Source organism: Zonotrichia leucophrys, chromosome 5 (genome assembly GCF_028769735.1).
Source record: "Zonotrichia leucophrys gambelii isolate GWCS_2022_RI chromosome 5, RI_Zleu_2.0, whole genome shotgun sequence".
In the NCBI taxonomy this organism is placed as follows: domain Eukaryota; kingdom Metazoa; phylum Chordata; class Aves; order Passeriformes; family Passerellidae; genus Zonotrichia; species Zonotrichia leucophrys.
The window spans coordinates 56066228-56086842 of NC_088175.1; the positions used below are offsets into that span (position 1 = coordinate 56066228).

General features: G+C 38.0%; 1 protein-coding gene across 5 annotated transcripts in view; it reads right to left on the reverse strand.

Moving 5' to 3' along the window:
• ANO5 (anoctamin 5) overlaps positions 1 to 20615 on the reverse strand; it is a 60349-nt gene that overhangs the window by 15872 nt on the left and 23862 nt on the right. For 4 of the 5 annotated variants that reach the window (XM_064715784.1, XM_064715782.1, XM_064715785.1 and 1 more), the window contains 9 exons: positions 17630 to 17743; positions 11905 to 11973; positions 10672 to 10956; positions 9844 to 9957; positions 8182 to 8297; positions 6249 to 6383; positions 4922 to 5027; positions 4773 to 4833; positions 1602 to 1753 (listed from right to left, as the gene is read on the reverse strand). In XM_064715784.1, coding sequence (XP_064571854.1) covers positions 1602 to 1753; positions 4773 to 4833; positions 4922 to 5027; positions 6249 to 6383; positions 8182 to 8297; positions 9844 to 9957; positions 10672 to 10956; positions 11905 to 11973; positions 17630 to 17743 — 1152 coding nt within the window. Of the gene's footprint in view, positions 1 to 1601; positions 1754 to 4772; positions 4834 to 4921; positions 5028 to 6248; positions 6384 to 8181; positions 8298 to 9843; positions 9958 to 10671; positions 10957 to 11904; positions 11974 to 17629; positions 17744 to 18737; positions 18783 to 20615 lie in introns of all 5 variants that reach the window. The other variant, XM_064715786.1, reaches the window with a different exon arrangement.

A 20615-nucleotide genomic window follows, 5' to 3' on the forward strand; every position in this document is an offset into this window, starting at 1 on the left:
ATAGTGATGAAATAATTTTCTGAGTGAAGCAAAACCAGCTGTGGAACACAAAATCACTGTCCTGTACCCACATAATTTTATTGGTTCCTGCAGAATTAACTTATTTGAAAGCACAGGCTTTTCATGTGTTCACTATGGGACATGCTCTAACAGAAGGAAATTACTATTTCCTGTACAGGTTAGGCTATACTTAATTGGGTACTGATAAGGATCACTGATAAACCCTGCTGCAAAAAAAGCCTCTGAAAAACCACTGAGACAGTAAATTGAAATGTCATAATACAAAGGCTTGTACAGTCATTGAATTTTTATGGCAATTGTTAATGCATATTAGAAAGTACAGAGGAGAGCAGTATCTCACACTGAGATAAGAGAAGCGTATTACAGTCCATTTCTACTTCCTAAATCAAGTTCACAAAACCCTTTCTCACCTAAGGGATTTGGACCAATTTAGGGAGAGAAAAATCTTGTCCCTCTATTCTTTAGTATAACATTCTTTTATATAACACAGTATCATAAAATAAATAATTAAATTAACTTTCTAAAAACATTTCGTAAATTAACTTTCTAAGAACCTGGAGTCAGATTCATTCATTCTTCCCAATGATGGGGGACTCAGACTATCACAGGAGGGTGGGAGAGGTTTGAGCCTGAGCATACACAGGGATGTAAACCAGCAAATAATACAGAACTGGCATGAGTAGAGCTAACTAATGAAAATTGATTTACCTGAACCTGTTTTCCTGAACAGGCAGACAGTAATGCTTCAGGAGAGCTACACTCTTAAACACAGTGCACTGTTATCAAAGAGCTCTGTGCAAGGTACACAGCATCAGTTACAGCAGCAGAATTAATGCTGTGTGTGTGGAGGGGGAAAAACTCTCTCTCATGAGAAATAAGATTAGTATATGTATTTCCTAATGATTAAGGAAACGAGCCCTGAAAGACAAGGCTATTGTTTTAGAACAGACTCTTCCTCCACAGTCTGGCTAAGGTTCTAGTTTTTTTCTGAAGACTGTGTTATCTAAGTATACTTAGGACTAGCCACAATAAGCTATTTATATGCAATTCTGTGAAAGGGAAAAGATGATTTAAAAATACATCAAATGGGTGTGGTAGATATTGTGCTGGAATGCAACCAGCTGATCATGAAATTTGTCAAATAACTCCTACCTAAAATAAATTTAAATGAAAACAATTAACATCTAATAATTATATAGAGTGTTTAACAGAGTTAAGTAGGGTCACTAACTGTATCTCAATTACATTCAAGAGAAAGGACTTTGGCCACCTTCATCCCTCTGGTGTTCCCCAAACAAAGTGGTTGAGTATCAGAAGCTAAACCACAGCTAGACCAACTTATTATCACTTTAGATCACAGTGACTGCTTCTTCATATGTTCTGTAGGGATAAAAGAATGAGTGGTTTTAAAGGCATGAATGTTTCAGAGGCTGCTACCTTGAATTGTAAAAGATGCAGTAAAAAGACATAAAAGCTATAAACTCTGCCCTTATTTTCCTGATTTAATGTATCAATTTCCATTTTACAAAACTTTCAGCAACAACTGGATTTGCACACACGTCAACACAGCATGTTCATACCTGAGTTACAGGATTTTTCTTCTTTTGGGTACACTTTGCCTCATACTCAGGCCTCAGCTGGAGCTGTTGCTGTTCCTCTTCAAAATCCACCAAATCCCATTCATATTTCAGTCTTGCTTGCCTCCTCTTCCAGAACTCCAAGAAAAGTGTAACTGCAATTTGCAAATGTTAAAATAGGGTCAAGGAAGAAGTGAACAAGTTCATGAACCAAGTTAAACATCTGCACTGCTGCTTCTCTGTGGTTTATCATTACAGTGTGACTCACTCATTTTTACTGACTACCAACTATAGTTCACAGATAAGACCACAATATGGATCCAGTGATTTATCAGCTGATTGAATTCCAGAACTGGATGACAAGGAAGATGCCAAGACAAGATGTGGGTATTTCCACAATGTTCAATTAATTACTCTGTGTATGCAAAAAGCAACATGGAATGAAGCAAAGAACCTGATAATTCAACTAAGTACTGAGTATAAACCTGGAACACATAAATATTACAATATTACAGCTTTAAAGTAATATGGTCAAACACTTCTGTTGTTTTTTGATGCTTATCTGAAACCATGATGTCCTAGGGTGACTTTATGATACTGAATTGTACCCCCATTCTCTGAAAAATCCCTTCACCCAGGATTTTTCTCCTGGGAAGCTGAGAAGCCACAGAGAAAAAGGAAAACATAATAATTAAAATTAAAATAAACATCTGATTTGCTTCTTGTGTTTTGCTTCTTTGGAATGTGTTTGGAGATTGTTTACCCACAGGTGATTGTTTCATTGGATTCTGCTGTGAGTTGTTTTCATTCTTTGGCCAATTGGGGCCAAGCTGTGTTGGGGCTCTGGAAAGAGTCACAATGCTAAATAGATAATAATGAAAACTCGTGAAAGTGTCCTTTCTGTATTCTTTAGTATAGTTTAGTATAGTATTCTTTAAAAATAGAGTATCATAAAATAATAAATTAGCCTTCTGAGAACATGGAGTCAGATCCATCTTTCCTTCCTGCCATGGGTACTCAGCAAATACAACAGCCCAGAAATAAGTTTTGTGCCTTTAAAGCTAGATCCGAGAGCAAGGGAGGGAGAAGGAAAAGGGATGGAATTTTTTCAGGGCTGTATTCAAAAACCAGAGCAAAGAGCTTCAGCTCTCTCTGTCTCACAGACTGTGCTGTCTGCAGCACGGACAGGGAGCAGGAGAAAGCTCTCCTTGGCTTTTAGCTGGTTTTTTAGCTAGCTGAGGCAGAAAAGCTCCCCAGACTGTGGCTTTTCTTTCCCTTGGAGCTGTTTGAACCTGCTCTGGACTGAAAACCCAGAATAACACCTGGAGCTCATGGCTGTGGCCCACTGGGGCTGGGATGCAGCATCTCCAGCACAGGAGGGACTGGGCAGAGACAGAGAGAGCTGAGCCACAGCCCCGGCCAAGGATTGGCTGAATTTGCCACCCTTCACAACAATGACAGCTTCCATTGTTCAATATCAATCATTTTCTCCATGCTTGTGAATACTTTGCTTGTTAAATGGTTTTTTTCCACTTTTCTCAAAGCAGATTTATGTCTCCTGACCTGGTGGGGAAGGGGCCACTTGAATTTGCTTTCTAGAGGGACCCCTTTGGAGGTTTCCTCCCAAATTTGCCCTAAACCAGGACACACAGTCATTTTAAAGACAGTGAATGTCTGATGATTTTTATACAATCAAGAGTTGGGCTGGCCTAAGAATTTTTTAAGACATTAGAGGGAATTGATTTAATATATAAACAACTATAAAATTTATAATACTATATAACATCTTAAGAGCCCTTAGTAAATTACTTTAAAATGTCAACATTTTGTAATCTGATTGTTCTTATCTGAACTGGGGAAGTTTTATGGCTTAGACAAACACAGGAAACCTTATCTTCTGCAGTTCTCAACTCTTTGGCTGGTACTTCCTGAATGACTAATCCATGTCATGCAAATGGTAGTTCTTAAAAACCAAGAAAAGTTTAGTAAAACAGCCATACAACAAAAATCTTATTTAGATTTTAAATAATAATTCTATATGAAAGAACTGAGTGATTAGATCCTCTGATTAAAAATACACAGGTTTTCCATTAGCACACAAGAATCTTTGTGAGTTAATGGAATATCTATATACAAGCTGAACATTTAATGATGACATTTCATACAAACAGCATGAAACAAGAGAATTGTATTTAAGGAAATAAGAAGCAATAACTATGCTATCCAGAATTTATAAACCTTCATAGAGTTGAAAAAAAGAATAAGCATTCAACACAATGTTTCTACAAGTCTGAAGAGGTATCATTGGTGTGAAACTATGATTATGGATGTTGTGGTGCTGTGGGTCCCAGGACAAGGTGAGAGATGAGAATTGACTCCAGGATCTCGGAAGGCTGATTTATTATTGTATTGTATGATATCATATCATAATAAATGATATACTAAAACTATATTAAAGAAATAGAAAGGACACATCAGAAGGCTTGACAAGAATGATAATAAAAACCTGTGACAGACTCAATGGCTGTGATTGGCCATTAATTAAAAACAATTCACATGCTGGGTAAACAATTCTCCAAATCACATTCCAGAGCAGCAAAACAGGGAGGAGCTGAAGCTTCTCATCCTGCCAGGAGAAGAAATCCTGGCGATGGGATTTTTCAGACAATATCATAGTGACATATAGAGGCCAGAAATCCACCTGTTTCTGTGTCATCAAAGCATACTACAGTGCATGAAGCTCACTGGAGTAGATCCAATGGATTTCCTCACCCCAGAAGTACAGCTAATGCAGCAGCAGTGATGGACCACCACCCATCCAGTGAAAGGGCACAAAACTCCCCCACTGATGATGGGAAGGGCTGAGCAGAGAGAACTCTTATTTGGGCTGCATAAGGTTGGATCGCTCTGGTTACTAAGGAAAGAATCATATTTTAGCAGTTCAGAGTACACTATGCATATGCTATTCTTATGGTATCCTAGATGTCTGCTTGGGTTTTTTAAATCTTAATTCCTCTGTAACTTGAAGTTATTTCCACTCATTCATCATTTCAGCATCCAAGACAGGACATTAAGGTGAAGCCATTACTCCCCTTCTTCCCACTTCCAGTGTCCCTCAACAGCTTGGCCAAGTTCTCCTTATTGCTTGACATAAAACTTATCACATGTACTCACCCCATATACCCATGAAAATGGCAAAAAAAAGAGTTGCCACGTTGTCAAACAAATGGGAATACTGCAAGAGAAGAGCCAGAACAGGTCAGGACCAGGAGAGTTTTCAGGAGGAACAAAAAGGAGCAGAGGCTGCAGAAGCAGACACAGACCTGGGAGGACTCGCAGGTGGTGTTCAGCCTCCAGTATTCACAGTCTCGGTCACAAAGGGGGCACATGATGATCTCTCCTCCAATTGCAGGGTCACAGATCTCTTTGCTAGGCAGGAAAACATTGTAAAGTGTCTGTTTCCACAGCATCTTAAAAGCTGTTATATGAAATTTATTTAGAAAATAAATAGGAGCTTCATTTGTTCAAAGCTCAACATTTGCAGCTTCACAGCAAAGATGCCACATCTTGTCACAGTCACTGGTATCAACCAGGGGCTGCTCAGGGAAACCCAAGAGTGAAGCAGCTGCTACAAGGAGTAGAATTAATAAATTTCCTTGATATGGGCTTTTTTGGCTCTACCAGCAATGAATCAGGAGCTGTACTGTGCATGCACTGCTTCCAGGCAAGATATAAACGATGTTATTTCTCATCAGGTTAGCAAGGACATCAAAACACCTTCTCTAAAAGCAGAGAGACCACTTCAGCTTTGATATCTGCAGTGAAATTTGCTACTTCAGTTTAATAACAGTGGGTAAAATTTAGAATTCTAGGATAGTCCTTTGGTATCCAGAGAAATCTCAATATGTATAACAGTATTCCCAGATGAATTCTTAACCTGGCTAAAATACAACTCTCAAAATTACATTATTCAACAGAAGAGGTGAGAATTTTAACTTGTTAGTCATCTTTAATAGTTAAAACTCAAGATTTTATAGAAACCTTCTTACAGAAAACAGTAAGCAATGAGAAGACAACCCTCTCTTCCTCTTCCCACCCCCAAACCCTGAATACAACAAATCTTTGGACTTCTGATAAAAGAAATACTATGCTTACTTAAAAAAACCACCCAATTGTGGCTTCTAAGACACTGGATCCCTCTTTGGTGGGAGAACACTGCTGATCTGTTTTAACTCATGCTTTTGCTTAGTACAAATGATGACCTACACAAAAAGGCCAGACTGCTCTGCAAGACAGATAAAATAGACAGGCTTGAGGCAACAATAAACACTCAAACAGTTTTGAGAGATCTAAGGGGGACCCTCAGGACTTCACGTATTGCAGCTTCTCCAATGCAGAAAGCTATGGCCAACAAAATATTGCTTTTCACCTACAGGTTGAGTCTTACTAACTAATAGTCACAAGTTCTGCATTAGTGGTCCACCACCTTTACAGTCAATAAAGACAGCTGAAGAACATTTGTGTCTGCTCTGACAAGCTTTAAAAGCTTATTACCTGTTGAGTAACAACATTTATAATTTTTTTTTTTTGCAACAACAACATTTTCACATTACTTAGCTTTTGCTAAGAGATTTTCAATGTTATACTTACCTGCTCATATTTTCATCCATTGTAAACAAGCCATAAAGAAAACAGATTAAGCCAACAACTGCTGCAAGGAAAAGCATCTCGGTGTAAAATCCCAGCCAGGCAAAATAGATTCCAATCTTCTCACCATAGTACTTTCTGAATACAAAATAAAAAAAAAATAGCAATTAACAGGAACACAAAGCAAAATTTCAAACTGTAGTACAGCAAACTGGCCAGAGTAAAAGAGAAATACTTGGCAAAATTCACTTTTAACAGCAGAGTAAATGCCTTGAGGTACTGTGGAAAATGAGGGCTGAGACTGGCCATGAGAAGCTACTCAGGCTGTAAGAAGCAGGTGAATGATCAGGAAATATAGTCTCTTTTGTCCCTTTTTTCCTCCTGGCAGAAACTAACATTAAAATCCCTCTTTTCTCTTTTCTGCAGAATAGTGTAGGTGAAGATTTACTTTCTGATTTTTCCAAGGAGTTACACAAATGAAACAGCACAACAGTTCTGACCATATGGTTAAAGCAAATAGGTAATCCACAGAAATACAATGACTTGTGTTACAAACACGGAACTGTAACCTGTGAACAAAGCAACATTCTGTTGTACCACATCAAAAAATCAGAGATCTTAAGTTAGTTTAAATTTGGGGTTAGAACTAAGAATCAAGCTTCCAAACTGTTGTTATCAGTATTTTTTCAAGTCTGTGTTGAAATTTTGACATTTCTTGGGACCAAGGACAGCCTATACAAGTTTCAGGCCCAAGAGCATAAACAACATGGACTGAAGAGTGAAAACAAGCAGGATGGGATTTTATAACCTAAAGCTATAATTGGACAATTAACTCCAATATGCAAATGGACCAGAACTTATAAAACTGTGAGCCCTGGTGAGCAGTCGTGCACTTTGTGACCATTTTGGTTCCTCTTGGGTGTAGCCTTGGCTGGGCTCTTGTACTGCACAATGTGGATCCATTAAGGCTTTTTAATAAACACCTACTTTATCTCTGGGTAGCCTCTGTCCTAGGTCAGCCTTCTCAAGGCATCATTCCTAGCAGGATCAAACTACAGATGAATACACACTTATTACTTTTTTACAGTTGAATGAACATACACTTTTTTACATTTGACTGAATATATCCTAGCAAGATCAAACTACAGATGAGTATACACTGTATTACACTTTTTAATAAACACCTACTTCAACTCTGTGTATCCTCTGTTGTACATCAGCCTTCTCAAGGCATCATTGCTAGCAGGATCAAACTACAGATGAGTACACACTGTATTACACTTTTTAATAAACACCTACTTTAACTCTGTGTGACCTCTGTTGTACATCAGCCTTCTCAAGGCATCATTCCTAGCAGGATCACGCTACAGATAAATATACACTTATTACTATTTTACATTTGAATGAATATATCCTAGCAGGATCAAACTACAGATGAATACACACTGTATTACACTTTTTAATAAACGCCTACTTTAACTCTGGGTAGCCTCTGTTGTACATCACCCTTCTCAAGGCATTGTTGCTAGCAGGATCAGACTACAGATGAATACACATTGTGTTACACTTTTTAATAAACACCTATTTTAACTTTGTGTAGCCTCTGTTCTAGGTCACCCTTCTTAAGGCATCATTCCTAGCAGGATCAAACTACAGATGAGTATACACTGTATTACACTTTTTAATAAACACCTATTTTAACTCTGTGTAGCCTCTGTCCTAGATCATCCTTCTCAAGGCATCATTGCTAGCAGGATCAAACTACAGATGAATATACACTGTGTTACACTTTTTAATAAACACCTACTTTAACTTTGTGTAGCCTCTGTTGTACATCACCCTTCTCAAGGCATCATTGCTAGCAGGAATTGGACCAGTAGAGATGAATGCACGCAGAATGGCAGTGAAAAGCAGGGGCACACAGGCAGTATCTCACCTGATAAGGACCAAGGGCTGCTCCTTGTAGAAGCGCAGGAAGCGTGCCCACTCCATGTAGAGCGTGTACCTCTCGCTGTCACAGTTGGGGTCGCTGGCCTTCTTCCAGTACTGGCACTGTGAGCAGAGCAGGGAGGGGAAACACCTCATGGTCACTCTTGTGCCACGAATAACACAAAAACAGGCAGGATTGTACAGGGAGCAAAGCAGCTTTATTCAAGAGAACCTCGTGGTTTTTATAGAGTGACACGATAGATTCTATTCGATTGGCTAATGTGAAAAATGCGTATTTTATGATTGGCTTTTTGCAAATAGTAAAATGGATATTATATGTGTTATGATAGAAAGCAATGCCGTATTAATTCTCTTAAGTAGTGTGTTAAATATAGTTTTAGGTTATAACATATGGTTAAAATAGAAACTATGCCATGTAAGATACTTTTAGCAGCCACAGAACACCTGAATCTTTCAGAGAAAAAGAATTTATTGCTCCATTAGCAGAAGAAATAAACTTATATATAAATTTAGGCATTTTGCATTTTGAAAATATTCTGAAAGATTAAATAATTATTTTTAGACAAAGATTTTTAAAGTCTGTCTCACAAGTTTTAGAATTTTTTCATAAGATTTCTTAGCATTTAAAGCTGATTGTAGTTGTGTAGAAGAGATTCTTCCCTTTTACTGTCTGTGGTTTTGGTAATCCCAATAGCATAAAGTGCCTTCCAGCCTAGACTAGCATTTTAGAGCCTGATCAGCCAAACTTTCCTCCTGAAAACTTAAAGAATGTCCATTCACTCAATTATTTTTTTTCTAAGGAAAATAAAATATTTTCAAATATTTTCAAATATAAATCTATATACAGTATTTTAAAATGTCTTATGGTAGAATTCAGAGTAAGTTCGTTAAAGCATAGTGACATCTGAAATAACCTTTAAAAAACAGAGAGAATTTAAGGTTTAAGCAAAAAATTAAACACAACATTTAGGAGGAAAAAAATTTAAAGCAAAAAAATTCATGTAAAACACTGTAACCCATCTCTCTCTTGTTTTCTCCATGGAATTTCAGGACTAAATCCATACATGTCATATTAAAAATGACCTTACAGCCAAACTAAACATAGTATTTGCTGTCCTTTACATGTCCAGTATTACAGCATTTGTACCCAAAGGTCAGTGGGAGATGGACAAGTCACCACCCCACGATGAACTCAGGCAAATCCTCTGACTTCAGCCCCAACATGGTATGAACCCCAGAGTTTTCCTCTAACTGCAGGCAGTGTGTAACTACAGTGTGTGTGTGTGTGTGCACACCCTATGCTCACACACTGCTGAGTGTGCAAATCCATTCCTTGCTATAATCCAAGGCACTACTGTGTGGTCTGTGCCACCAGCATTACAGGAATATGATGGAGTAAGTCTCCAAAGAGATGAGTGACTGACACAGATTCTAAAAACTCCTCTGTAGCAAGAAACATTTCAGCACATAAAAGCCAAATAGCAGGGCTGACAGCTATGTCTGTGTGTCATAAAACAGAGTCAATTACTGGGACAAATTGAAAGGTTTGAGTATATTTTCATATCTCCTGGAACAGCAAATGTCACAGTAGGTGAAAGAGTGCAAACACTGGGAAATGCTCAGGGGAGCAGAAAGCTGAAACACTTACATCATGAAGAGGATATGCAGCTGTATAGGTGCCATTGTTCAGCAGCCTCTTAATCCCAAATTTTTTCTTCCCTTCTTCTGTTCCGTATGGGCAACGTGTAAGAATATAATTAACCTGAGATTCAAGAATGACAATTTCAGACCTTTCCAATTCTCAGGCCATTAAACAAAAACCTATAATAGATATGCACTGTGTATAACCTGCAGGAACAACATGCAAAAGCAAAAGGTATTTCTTCAGAAGGCCTTATCTCCTATAAGAATACTGGGGGCACAGCTGCCTTGTAGACATCCAGAAGATCAGTTCCAAGAATTATTCTGTACTTCTAAGCAAGATGCACAGGCACCCAGAACTCTCTGCATTTACCTCAGTTATCAAGGCTTCTATACCCATTCCTTCCTCACACAAATATTGTCGCAGAAAATGAAGGCCTTTGTCAGGGATGAGCCATTTGTCGGTGAGGGGAGACTCAGACACTCAATATGAGTGATAAGCAAATTCCGTTTATTGAAGAGAGCATCAGACACTTATACAGCGTGTAATAAGCTTATGAATATTCTGTAAGCTAAGCAATTTATTGGTTAAACTATACCATGAACTCTTCCTCATTCCTTAGGGGTTACATGTCTCTTTTCTCATGCCTCTTTCACTGTTTGTTATCCTACCACAGCTAGGCCCCAAGGACACGCTATCTCACAGGAACAGGACTTGGAATTAGCCACAGTTTTGTACTTTTCCAGTCCTTAGCAGCTAAATTCCCAACAAAATATTCTGATGGGGCTGTGTAAATGTACCTGTACTCAGAAACAGCCAAATTTGCACACTTACTATTCTGTTTCTCATGGATGGTGAGAAGAACGTGCTCTCATCGTTAATGAGGTACAGCTCCTGCTTGTCCTTGCTGAATGGTGCTGTGAAATAATCTGGTTCAGGGTGCATCACCTTCTCAGGCAGCCTCAGTGGGAAAAGCACACAGTCCAGGGGGTTCTCCACCATGGGGGGAATGTCATTTTCCCTGATGGGAACTTTAATGTTCAGCACTTCTGCATACGTGATCAGAACCTCCCATGGCGCATGGATCTTCACAAAGAAAATCTTGCCATCTTCAGATTCCTGTTCCAGAGAAGTTAAATCAGACATTAGACCAAACTGTGTTTATTGAAACATTTATGGGGATATTTTTCATATAAAATGTATTGCCTTTTACATATTTTTAAAGGATTTAAAAATGAAGTAGGATGGAATAGGAATTTCTGTGTGTATATATATATTTACTGAAAAGCTTATCTGAGTGGTTGTCTGTTCATAAAAATAACCTTTGCACTACTACAAGCTCACAAAGGCTTTTCAAACTATATTCACCTCATACACTGGAGTCTGAAAATTCTCATTAGACTGGAAACACAAAGAATAATCTTGTCATAGGCCTCATGTAACATGTATGTTCTTCCTGTGCTGCTCTGCATTCACAGTAGGAGCTGGCAATCAGAAGGGTTTTTAACATTGCTCAATGAATTCCCTGCCTGTGGATGTTACAGAGCCTGAACTTCACCAAGAGTTATTTTACTCACCTCAGCCTCTGGCACGCTGACTCCATCAGTCAGAATTGCACATCCTCCAGTTATTACAGCAAACAGTACCACTAAGCAAACATCCCCAAGGCCACAGGGTCCTTCCCCATAATTACAACATCCAGTGAGCATAACTAATGCACTCACTGCCTTCCAAACTTGTTACTCATTGTTAGGTAGAATTAAAATCAGCTGTAAGCACACGTCCCGTTTATGTGGATATAAACCAAATCACAGCTATTCTGCCTTCTTGTTATTAAAGCAAAAACAAAAGCTTCCTCTTGAACCAAAATTATTCTGCTTCCACAATTCTAACCAATGTATCTGGGAAAAGCACTCAAATAAACATATTAACCTTGTTTCCCCTAAATTAGCCACACTCCACTAAAACACACAAGTATAATTTATAATTTTTCTCAGAGAAAGAAAGTGGTTTATTGATTTCCAAGTCCTACTCTTTTTGGTGCTAATTTTTCTTTTTCTTTTTTACCTTCTTGTCTTCTGTTTCCAGCTCCAAACCAGCCTTTTGCAGGTTGCTCTCGAATTCTTTTCTCCTTTCCTGAAGAGAAACAAAGACACTTTAGTAACTGATGAAGTTAGCAACTAACTGATCACTCACCCATGACTCACCGGGTTTCACTTCTCTCAGCTGCCCTGAAGAAAACCCCTTTAAGGGTGTGTGACCTGATGGCTTGGGTCTCGAGCACTTCTGACTTCAGGAGTGTGAAAAATGCATGTATTTTATAATTGGCTTTTTGCAAATATTAAAATGAATATTGTGTGTGTTGTGTTAGAAAGTAATGCTGTATTAATTCTCTTAAGTAGTGTGTTAAATATAGTTTTAGGTTATAAAAATGTTAAAATAGAAACTATGCTATGTAGGATACTTTTTTTAAAGAAAGGACTCGCACTGAGACAGCAGCCACAGGACACCTGAATCTTTCAGAGAAAGAGAATTTATTGCCCCATTACCAGAAGAAATGAACTTCTTCCCACTTCAAAGGTGCTGTCAGGATTCAGAGGAAGAAGCTGACACTGCCCAGACAGAATCCTGTGTTTGAATGGAATTTATGCATCATGGATGAGATGTATGAATATGCAACAGGCTGTTGCTTTTAAGGGTTAATCTCTGTTAACGTGGGGCCTTTTTCGGGCTCAAAAGGTACCTGGACCATCCATAACTCTTTGTCTCTATTGTCTCATATTGTCCTAATTCAATTTGTACAAATTATTATTTCTCTAATTGTATTACTATTTTTATAACCATTTTATTACTATTAAACTTTAAAATTTTAAAAACAAGTGATTGGCGTTTTTCACAAGGAGGCTGCTCTGTGGGGTGTCGTCAAGTTTAGCTCTATTTCCAAGAGAAAGATGAAAAGGAAAATTCTGGAAGCACGTGGAAGACTGAGTGCTTCCAGCTTCATCTATTTCTTTTGTATATTTAATTATACAATTATGCCTGATACAGACATTCAAGTCCTGATTACAGACAATTCAAACAGCATTTCACAAACATCATTGATAAGACCAACAAATCACTGCATGTGCTTAACTTGCATAAAGTCAGCATGGACTTCATGCAGAGATAATAAACCTGCAGTGCGTGGTGGCTGCATCATCTGTGTGAGCTTGATATTCTTCTTGAACTCCTTTTTATTGCAAAGTAATTCTTAAGTCGTGTCTTTAGGTAAGAACATTTTCTTCCTCTCCTTCTCTGTATAATTTTTGCTCCTATTGAGAGACTGTATTAATTTCCTCTTAATCATATAAATTTTGCTGAAGAACTGCCAGAACAACAATAAATTAAGTCAAATATTGAGCCCTACCTTCTTTAAAATGCACAAGATAGACCACAAATTTATTTCTAACTAAACCCTGCCATGCTGTCTAATATTTCTTCTATTGAAAAGTCTTAAATTCCAGTTTTCAAACATATTTAAAAAACTCCAAAACACAATAGTTTTCAGCCAGTTTTCTTTTCCTGCATGTCAGTGAGGAGTAGACTGCCATTTTTGCATTTCAGTTTGCATAACTTACTCAGACAAATGAATGCAGACTGAAGAAAGCTTTCATAGCCCTCAGAAGTTTTCCTGTGTTAGTGGCCTCTCATTTTTATGTGTCACACCTGATTTTGCCAAATATTACTAGATATTAAATTAGACACTGGACTATATAAAGTGGTGAATATGGTAAGTCCTGAGTTCCAGCACATGCTGGGGGCAAAAGCAATTCCTTGCACTATTTTCCCTACAAACCTCCCTAAATGCACCTGTACAAGCATGTCAGAGAACTCTGGTTTGCTGACATGATAATCAGACAGAAACAGCACAAGTAAAAGGTGATTTCAGCAGGGATGTTAAGATGCTGTAGCAAAGCTGACATTCAAGCCCAGTATCCAAAGCTCTGGATTGCCTTTTCTCCTAACAAAGCAGGCTGGGGTGTATTCTCTCCAGCAAACACTGGAAGAGAGCCAAGCAAGTCACTTGAGAGGCTTCTCTCCAGCTGTGCAGCTCAGGACAGACAGAGCCAAGGGTCTGGCCCCATCCTACTTATTCCTCCTTACAATCCACTTAGTGTGACAAACTGCAGTGCTCTAACAGAAATTATGCTCTTTTTTACCACCTTGCTCTTCTCACACAAGCCCCCTCCTGAAACCCATGCAATGGACTGTACTTCCCTGTTAATGGGAAAAACATTTTTAAAAGGAAATCAATCTGCTGGGGGGAAAAATCCTCCCCCTTTTCTTGTCAAATGCTGGATTTCTTCATGTCATCATCAAAGGCTTAAAATGGACAAAATGTATCCTTGGACCAGAGCTGGCTGGTTTTAATCTGTACTTAGAATTTTAAGCTTGTTGCCCCAAACCTGATAAATTATCCCTGGTGCATGTATTTCTGACTCTGCTGTAGATGCCAATCTGCAGCCAAAGAGGCACGAGGGAAGCTCTGTAAGCCATCACATCCACCACATTATGTGGATATCTGACATAATGTGGGATAAGCACAGACTCACTTTATCATCCAGCATGTGCTGGGCTGTAATGAACCATCCCACCAAGATTAACAAGGCAAGATCCAAAGTCCAGCAGCACTATTAAGCTCAAAGTAAATGTAATACTGCATAATCAGGCAGCTAGGGAAGAGAGATAACTTCTATAAACCAAACTGTGATAACAATGCAGGTCCAGCTCCTGGTGGCTCCCTTCTGACAGCATATTCTGTGATTCTTTAACTCTGTGAATGCCTGGCCCTCCTCACTGTACCCCAGAACAGGGCACAGTTTATTTTTTCATGTTCACATACATTTCATATGGTGGTGAAATATTTCCACGTGTGCTGGAGGCTTTAAGGAATAATATTGTCTCAAAAAATCGTAATCCTAATTTTTGTTCAGAGGCCTTTGTGGTTTGGGTTTGTTCATGTAGCTCATAGAAGGCAAGTTCAAAACAGCTGAAGGCAAGCTCAAAACAGCATTCCAGTTGAAGCTGGAATGCATCTGGGAATATCAAAGAAGTTAAAAGTTGTTCTGCATGAAACTAAGGGAGAAAATGAACAGACTGACTCTTACATCTGTATCAGGGATATGTTGAAACACACAAAGAAGTTATTTATCCCATTCTTAGAAATGCAGAACAAAGCTGTTTCCTTGAGACAAGGAAACAAAAGCCTTTGTCACAGCTGTTATTCTCCTCCTATAAACACTTCTATTCTCAGCTGTTCCATTTTACTGCATCATTGTACCACCACAAAAGAAACATTTCTTTCTATGATAACTGTACAATAGCAAATACAGTGTATGTCAGACAAATTCCAGAGGCTGCACTTCATCAAGATTTAAATCTTGTTACCACAAAGACAACAGCACAGTACTTGCATGCTAAGAAGTCTGCACTAATTTATGGACACACTAATTGCATAATTGAACATAATTGTGGGGCCTGTAATTGGTATCTCCATGACAGTTTGTCCAGTGACCACAGAGTTTATCTACAGGGCCACTGACCTTCCTCCATGAGGCCATAAACTCTTTTGCAAGGAACAGATATACACAGAATTAAACATCACAATACTTATTGTGGATGTTTATGCCTTTTGAAAGGCAGAGATATCCTCCTAGGAAGTGCATTTTTATGCCAAAGAGGAAGGACAATATTAGCTACTAACTCTTGGGCTTCTTCCCAGGAGAATCCTTCAATAAGGACACCCATGGACATGGGCTCTGACCACCTAACTCATTTTCCTTCCCACCTGAACATAACCTAAACATTATTCTTTTCTTCCCTCATTTTAAATAATTCAAGTATGACTAATGGAAAAGTTTAAGAGTTGCTTTGACAAATTTTGCTTGGGTATCTTTCTTCTCTCTACACTGAGTGGCCTCCTCTTCCTTATGTTTGAAATGCATTTTGCTTCAGGGGAGAAGAAAGCCTCTAGCTAGGAGTACAGCCTGACAAAGAGGAAAGATGAGTTTGAAAAAGTATGCTTGTATATAAACCTATGGTATCATAGCTATCAAATAACCTGGGCTCCCAAGAAAATCTTTGGAATGTGGCTAGCTGAGCAAAGCTGACTGAGATGCTTAATCTGGGAAAAGCATCCAACAGAGATATGACAAATTTTTGGATTTTTTAAGGAAATAAGAGTAGGATAGAGGGGCTGGGTTCTACGCTAGATTGTATTTGGATGCAAGGACAGGCAGCAGAAGTTCTTAATGAAAACAGTATTTTCATCATAAAGGAATGAAAACAACATGCAATCTTTTTAACAGCCTAATCTTGCAGTTTTTTTCCAAAGGAAATTTGAATTTTTAATTATGAAATACTTCAATATGACAAGATAAAGATTGCAACTGCTCTTTGCTTCAAAGACTAATAGTTTTGATCATGATTTTGTCATAAGCATTGGTGTAATCAGTTTTTTTCAGATACCCTTATCTTTCAGAAAAATATGATTACTTGAGAATGTCATTTTTTAGTGTCTCTCTCCTTTTTAAATTTTTTTGATCATGAATAAACTTTGGAGTTATATTTTGGAGAGACTAGTTTGTAAATACAACCTCTCCTGACTCTGAAAGAAGGTAGCAAACACAGAACAAAACCAAATTTAAATCCTCATATTTAAAAAATATCGTGCTTTATATAAAATTTGTTGCCTTGACTGCCTCTCATTATACTGGATTTTTTTATATAGCTTGAATTTACGTTAGCCAAGTGAGACCTCATGTGTCATGTGAGCATGGAACAAACAGGGGTCATTAACTGATTCCATCTGACCTATGATTACCATTCAGGGTCCTGCTGGCAAGTTCAAGAATAATCACTAACTGGCACTTTGGAGAAAGTTTGTTTTTGTGCTCTGTTTCATAGGAGGGCTCTTATCAAAGCCACTTATATTCTTTATATTTAAATAAATATACATACTTCAATATTTATTAAAATATTAACATCTATTAAATATTTAATAACTATTAAAATATTTTATAAATACTAATATTTTAATAGTAAACAATGTTTTATTTAAATATCAATAATATTTAAACAAAATATTATTTACTATTAAAATATTTATATATTTAAATATTCTTCTAGAAGAATGAACACACACATGTAGATGTTTGACCTACTGTAGGTCAAACACAGGGAGAAGCTCCAGGAGGACATGCTGTGTTTGTGTTACTCAGAGTATATTTTAAGAAAAGAGTCTCAAAAGTATTAAAGAAAAACTGCATTGAGTCTTGGAGCTCAGAATCTCTTTCTCCTCTAACTACAATCAAAGGGTATGAGAAATTAGTCATTGTTAAATATTGTTTGGATGACCTCTGCTTATTTAGAAGAATAATCCTCCTTCATTTGAAAGTATTTACAGGTGCAAGTATTCACAAATATTTCTCCAGAGTATTAGCTAGACTGTTAAATGAAGAAGCAAAATAATTGAGATTACTTTGCTCCATTGTACAATATATTGCTCAGCCTAAGTAATGAAGAGTGATCAATTCAATTAACATAGACACAAGAATCTAATAAAACTGGATCCTGACAAACAACAGCAAATTACACAGAAATGTTCATACATGAGATTGCTTTTCACATAGCTGTATGTGATTTGTTTAGGTAAGTTCCATTCCAGATGAGTCTAGTGATCCGACAGGGTTAGTAACTGATATTCATCTTATTGTAAATAAAAACTAAGAGGACTTCAAAAAGACAAACTTACCAACTTCTTTTCCCATTCCTTATTAAGATCATCCACATAGGAGAGAACAAAATCAATTCTCCTGACACCATCCCTGAAGAAAATAGAATCTTTGCTTTGATGTCTTTTATCAATCTGCAGAAGATACAGGCATGTGAATTAAAAATACAAGCACTGCTGTTTCTCTAAAATATCACAGAAGGCAAAGAAGTTCCCCCACATTGCCACAGTTCTTCAGTTGCTTTACAGCTGAAGATACATCTGGGCAAGTTTTAACAAGGGCTACATCTAGATTAATTTCAAAATTAACCACATATGTCTGCAAGCATTACATGTAAATAACTGACACAAGAAAAATAAATATATATATATGTTAGTGTAGCAATACATGTGAATACTTGAAGCAGGTAGCAAAATGCAAATTCATGCATTTTCCTCTACATAACAACATTCACTAAATCAACCACCACAGAGACATATGTCCCAGCAATGACCACACATAAAAATAGCTCACAAAAATACAGGGGTGATGTTTCAACACTGAGTATTTACTTTCACGGGAAAATATACACCTAATAAAAGATATCAACAGGGTAATTAGTACTCCAATTCATCTATTAAAGATCATATTTTAATTTACCAGCATGCCAGAATGTCTTAGTAACAACATCCACCTTTTTCACTATTAGGCCACAGTAATTAATGTTAGGCAAATAAAAGACTGCAAGCCCACTCTCCTAGGGAAGTTAACTCATTAGGCAATATTGTTTATTGCCATATCAATATTCAGCTCTATCAAATCACATCCAAGACATACAGCAAAGAGAACATTCTAGTTTAAATGTAACTCTGTGCAGAGGAAGGTTGCTGTTACTTTTTCAACCACACCCACCAGCGAAAGTGTATTTGTACAGGGCTGAACTGGGGTTTTATTTTATTTCATTAGGAACAAAGCAGAGTATCATGTCTGTGTCTTTCCCTCTCACGCCATGCAAGGATGAGAGAGCACCGAGTGTTCATGTGCAGCTGTGGCCCTGGCTCGCAGTTAACAGAGGCAGCACACAGTGAAAGCAGCAGGTTATTCCTGCAGCACACAAGCCACTGGCAACAGCGCTGGTCACTGCTTTACCCTGAGACGCCGCTTCAGGAACAGATTATACTTCCTTCCACTCTGCTGGAATAACCAACAAGCAGTTAGCACGCCCACCGTTCCTCCCCGAGAGCCAACTGCTTCAAGCACACACACCCCAACTGCAGTGAGCAAGAAATCCATGTCCTTTAAAGCTACAAAAAGCCTCCAAACGTCAGAAAAACACAAGCACCCGCAAATAATATGACTACTGTGTCTTTTCTATTAAAGGCAAAGCTGGGCTGGAATCTGTTTGGACAGTAAAAATGTTTTAAGACAATGATTTCTATACTACTACTTGCTATCATTTGCATACTCCAGTCTGGGCACTGCTGCTGCTCACAGTGACCCCGAGATTGGTTAGAAAGTCTCTTTTCCCAGCCCAGCAGTCGAAGAAGGAGTCAGAGCTCTTCTGTTCTCCGTCTCAAGGTTGTTTATTCTTCCTTATCTATAAAATTCTTTCTCTGGCCTGCTGAGGTCTGTTCAGCAAGACAGCCCAGAGCACTCTGCTTCCCCCAGGGTAGTATATAATAAATAATAAATATAATAAAACTTTTTATAATAAAAACTACATATACAATGTTTACAGTTACTTCCCAATACCTATCACCTGTGTTAGACAGTGGGCTTCTGCTCTAAACCAACCCAAAAGTGCCACCATCACAGCAGAAGATGGAGGCCAAGAAGAAGAAGAAGGAGAAAGGCTGGACACGTCCAAATTCCTCCATCTTGTCCCCTGAACCCCCATTCTAAAAACCCCAAAAATCTATTTCTCACCCTGTGATAAATTCACTACCATTATACTTAAACTTCCGTGGCTTGTAATTTTTCATATAAGGTTGGTAATTGTTTTTTCCAAGGGCTAAATCAAAGGCACAGGGGGGTCTTGGGCTCTGTACCAAGGTCTCTGAGCCCCCTGGGCAGGGCTCGAGTCCTCCAGGGCAGCCAGAGGAATTTCCTGGGTTCCAACACTTCAGCAGATTTAAAAAAGAGCAGTAAGCAAGTGGTTTTGAGTGTAGAGCACTGGCTCATGCATAGTGCATGCATGTTTCTGTAATGCTCATGTTTGGTTGGACCCACTGGGACATAAAATGACAAATGGCAACCATGTAATTCCAGAGTTGACAAAATTACAAGTAACAATATCCACATAATTTATGTGTTTATCTTTAAATAGGCTGAAATGAAATAAAAATAATTGACAATCCTATTGTTCCATAGTGTTGCACAACTTTATGCATCTTCATTAGACACACTGGTAACTGCTGCAATTAGACACTTGAAGCAGCCATGCATTATCAGGAACTCCTGTGCTCCTATCCTAGCCCTTGGGGAGCTACAAAACACTGCTGCAAATCAATGCAGCACAAAAAAAGCTAAAAGAAATTGCTTTCTGAAAATGCTAGCATCCATTCTTGGCCTTTCCTCTTCAGCAATTCTGTAAAGGTTTTTTGTTGTTTATCTTCTTGAGAAATATTTACAGCAGATCAATTAGAATACTTTGTATGGCTGAAATCAGGACAGCTACCTCAGAAATGCTTTTGCTTCCAAATGCAGTACCTCATCTTTCATGATTAAATGGTTCACAAAAATTATGGAATCCAGAAGCAGAAAAGAAAAAGCATTTTTCCATTCTATTTTGTACTTACAGGCTTAGGTCTTTCTTTGCAAATATAATTGTGACTACATGCAAACTGCAAGTTCAGATACTAAGTTAATCAAGTTAAAACAGTGCATAGAACCATGTAACATCTGTACAGAATCAACAGTACTGTAATTATTCAGCATTACAGTAAGTAAACCCCAAAGTGCAATCTAACAAATTAAAATGTTAGCAATTGCCCCAATCACTGATTAAAAAAAGACAGTGACTTCACA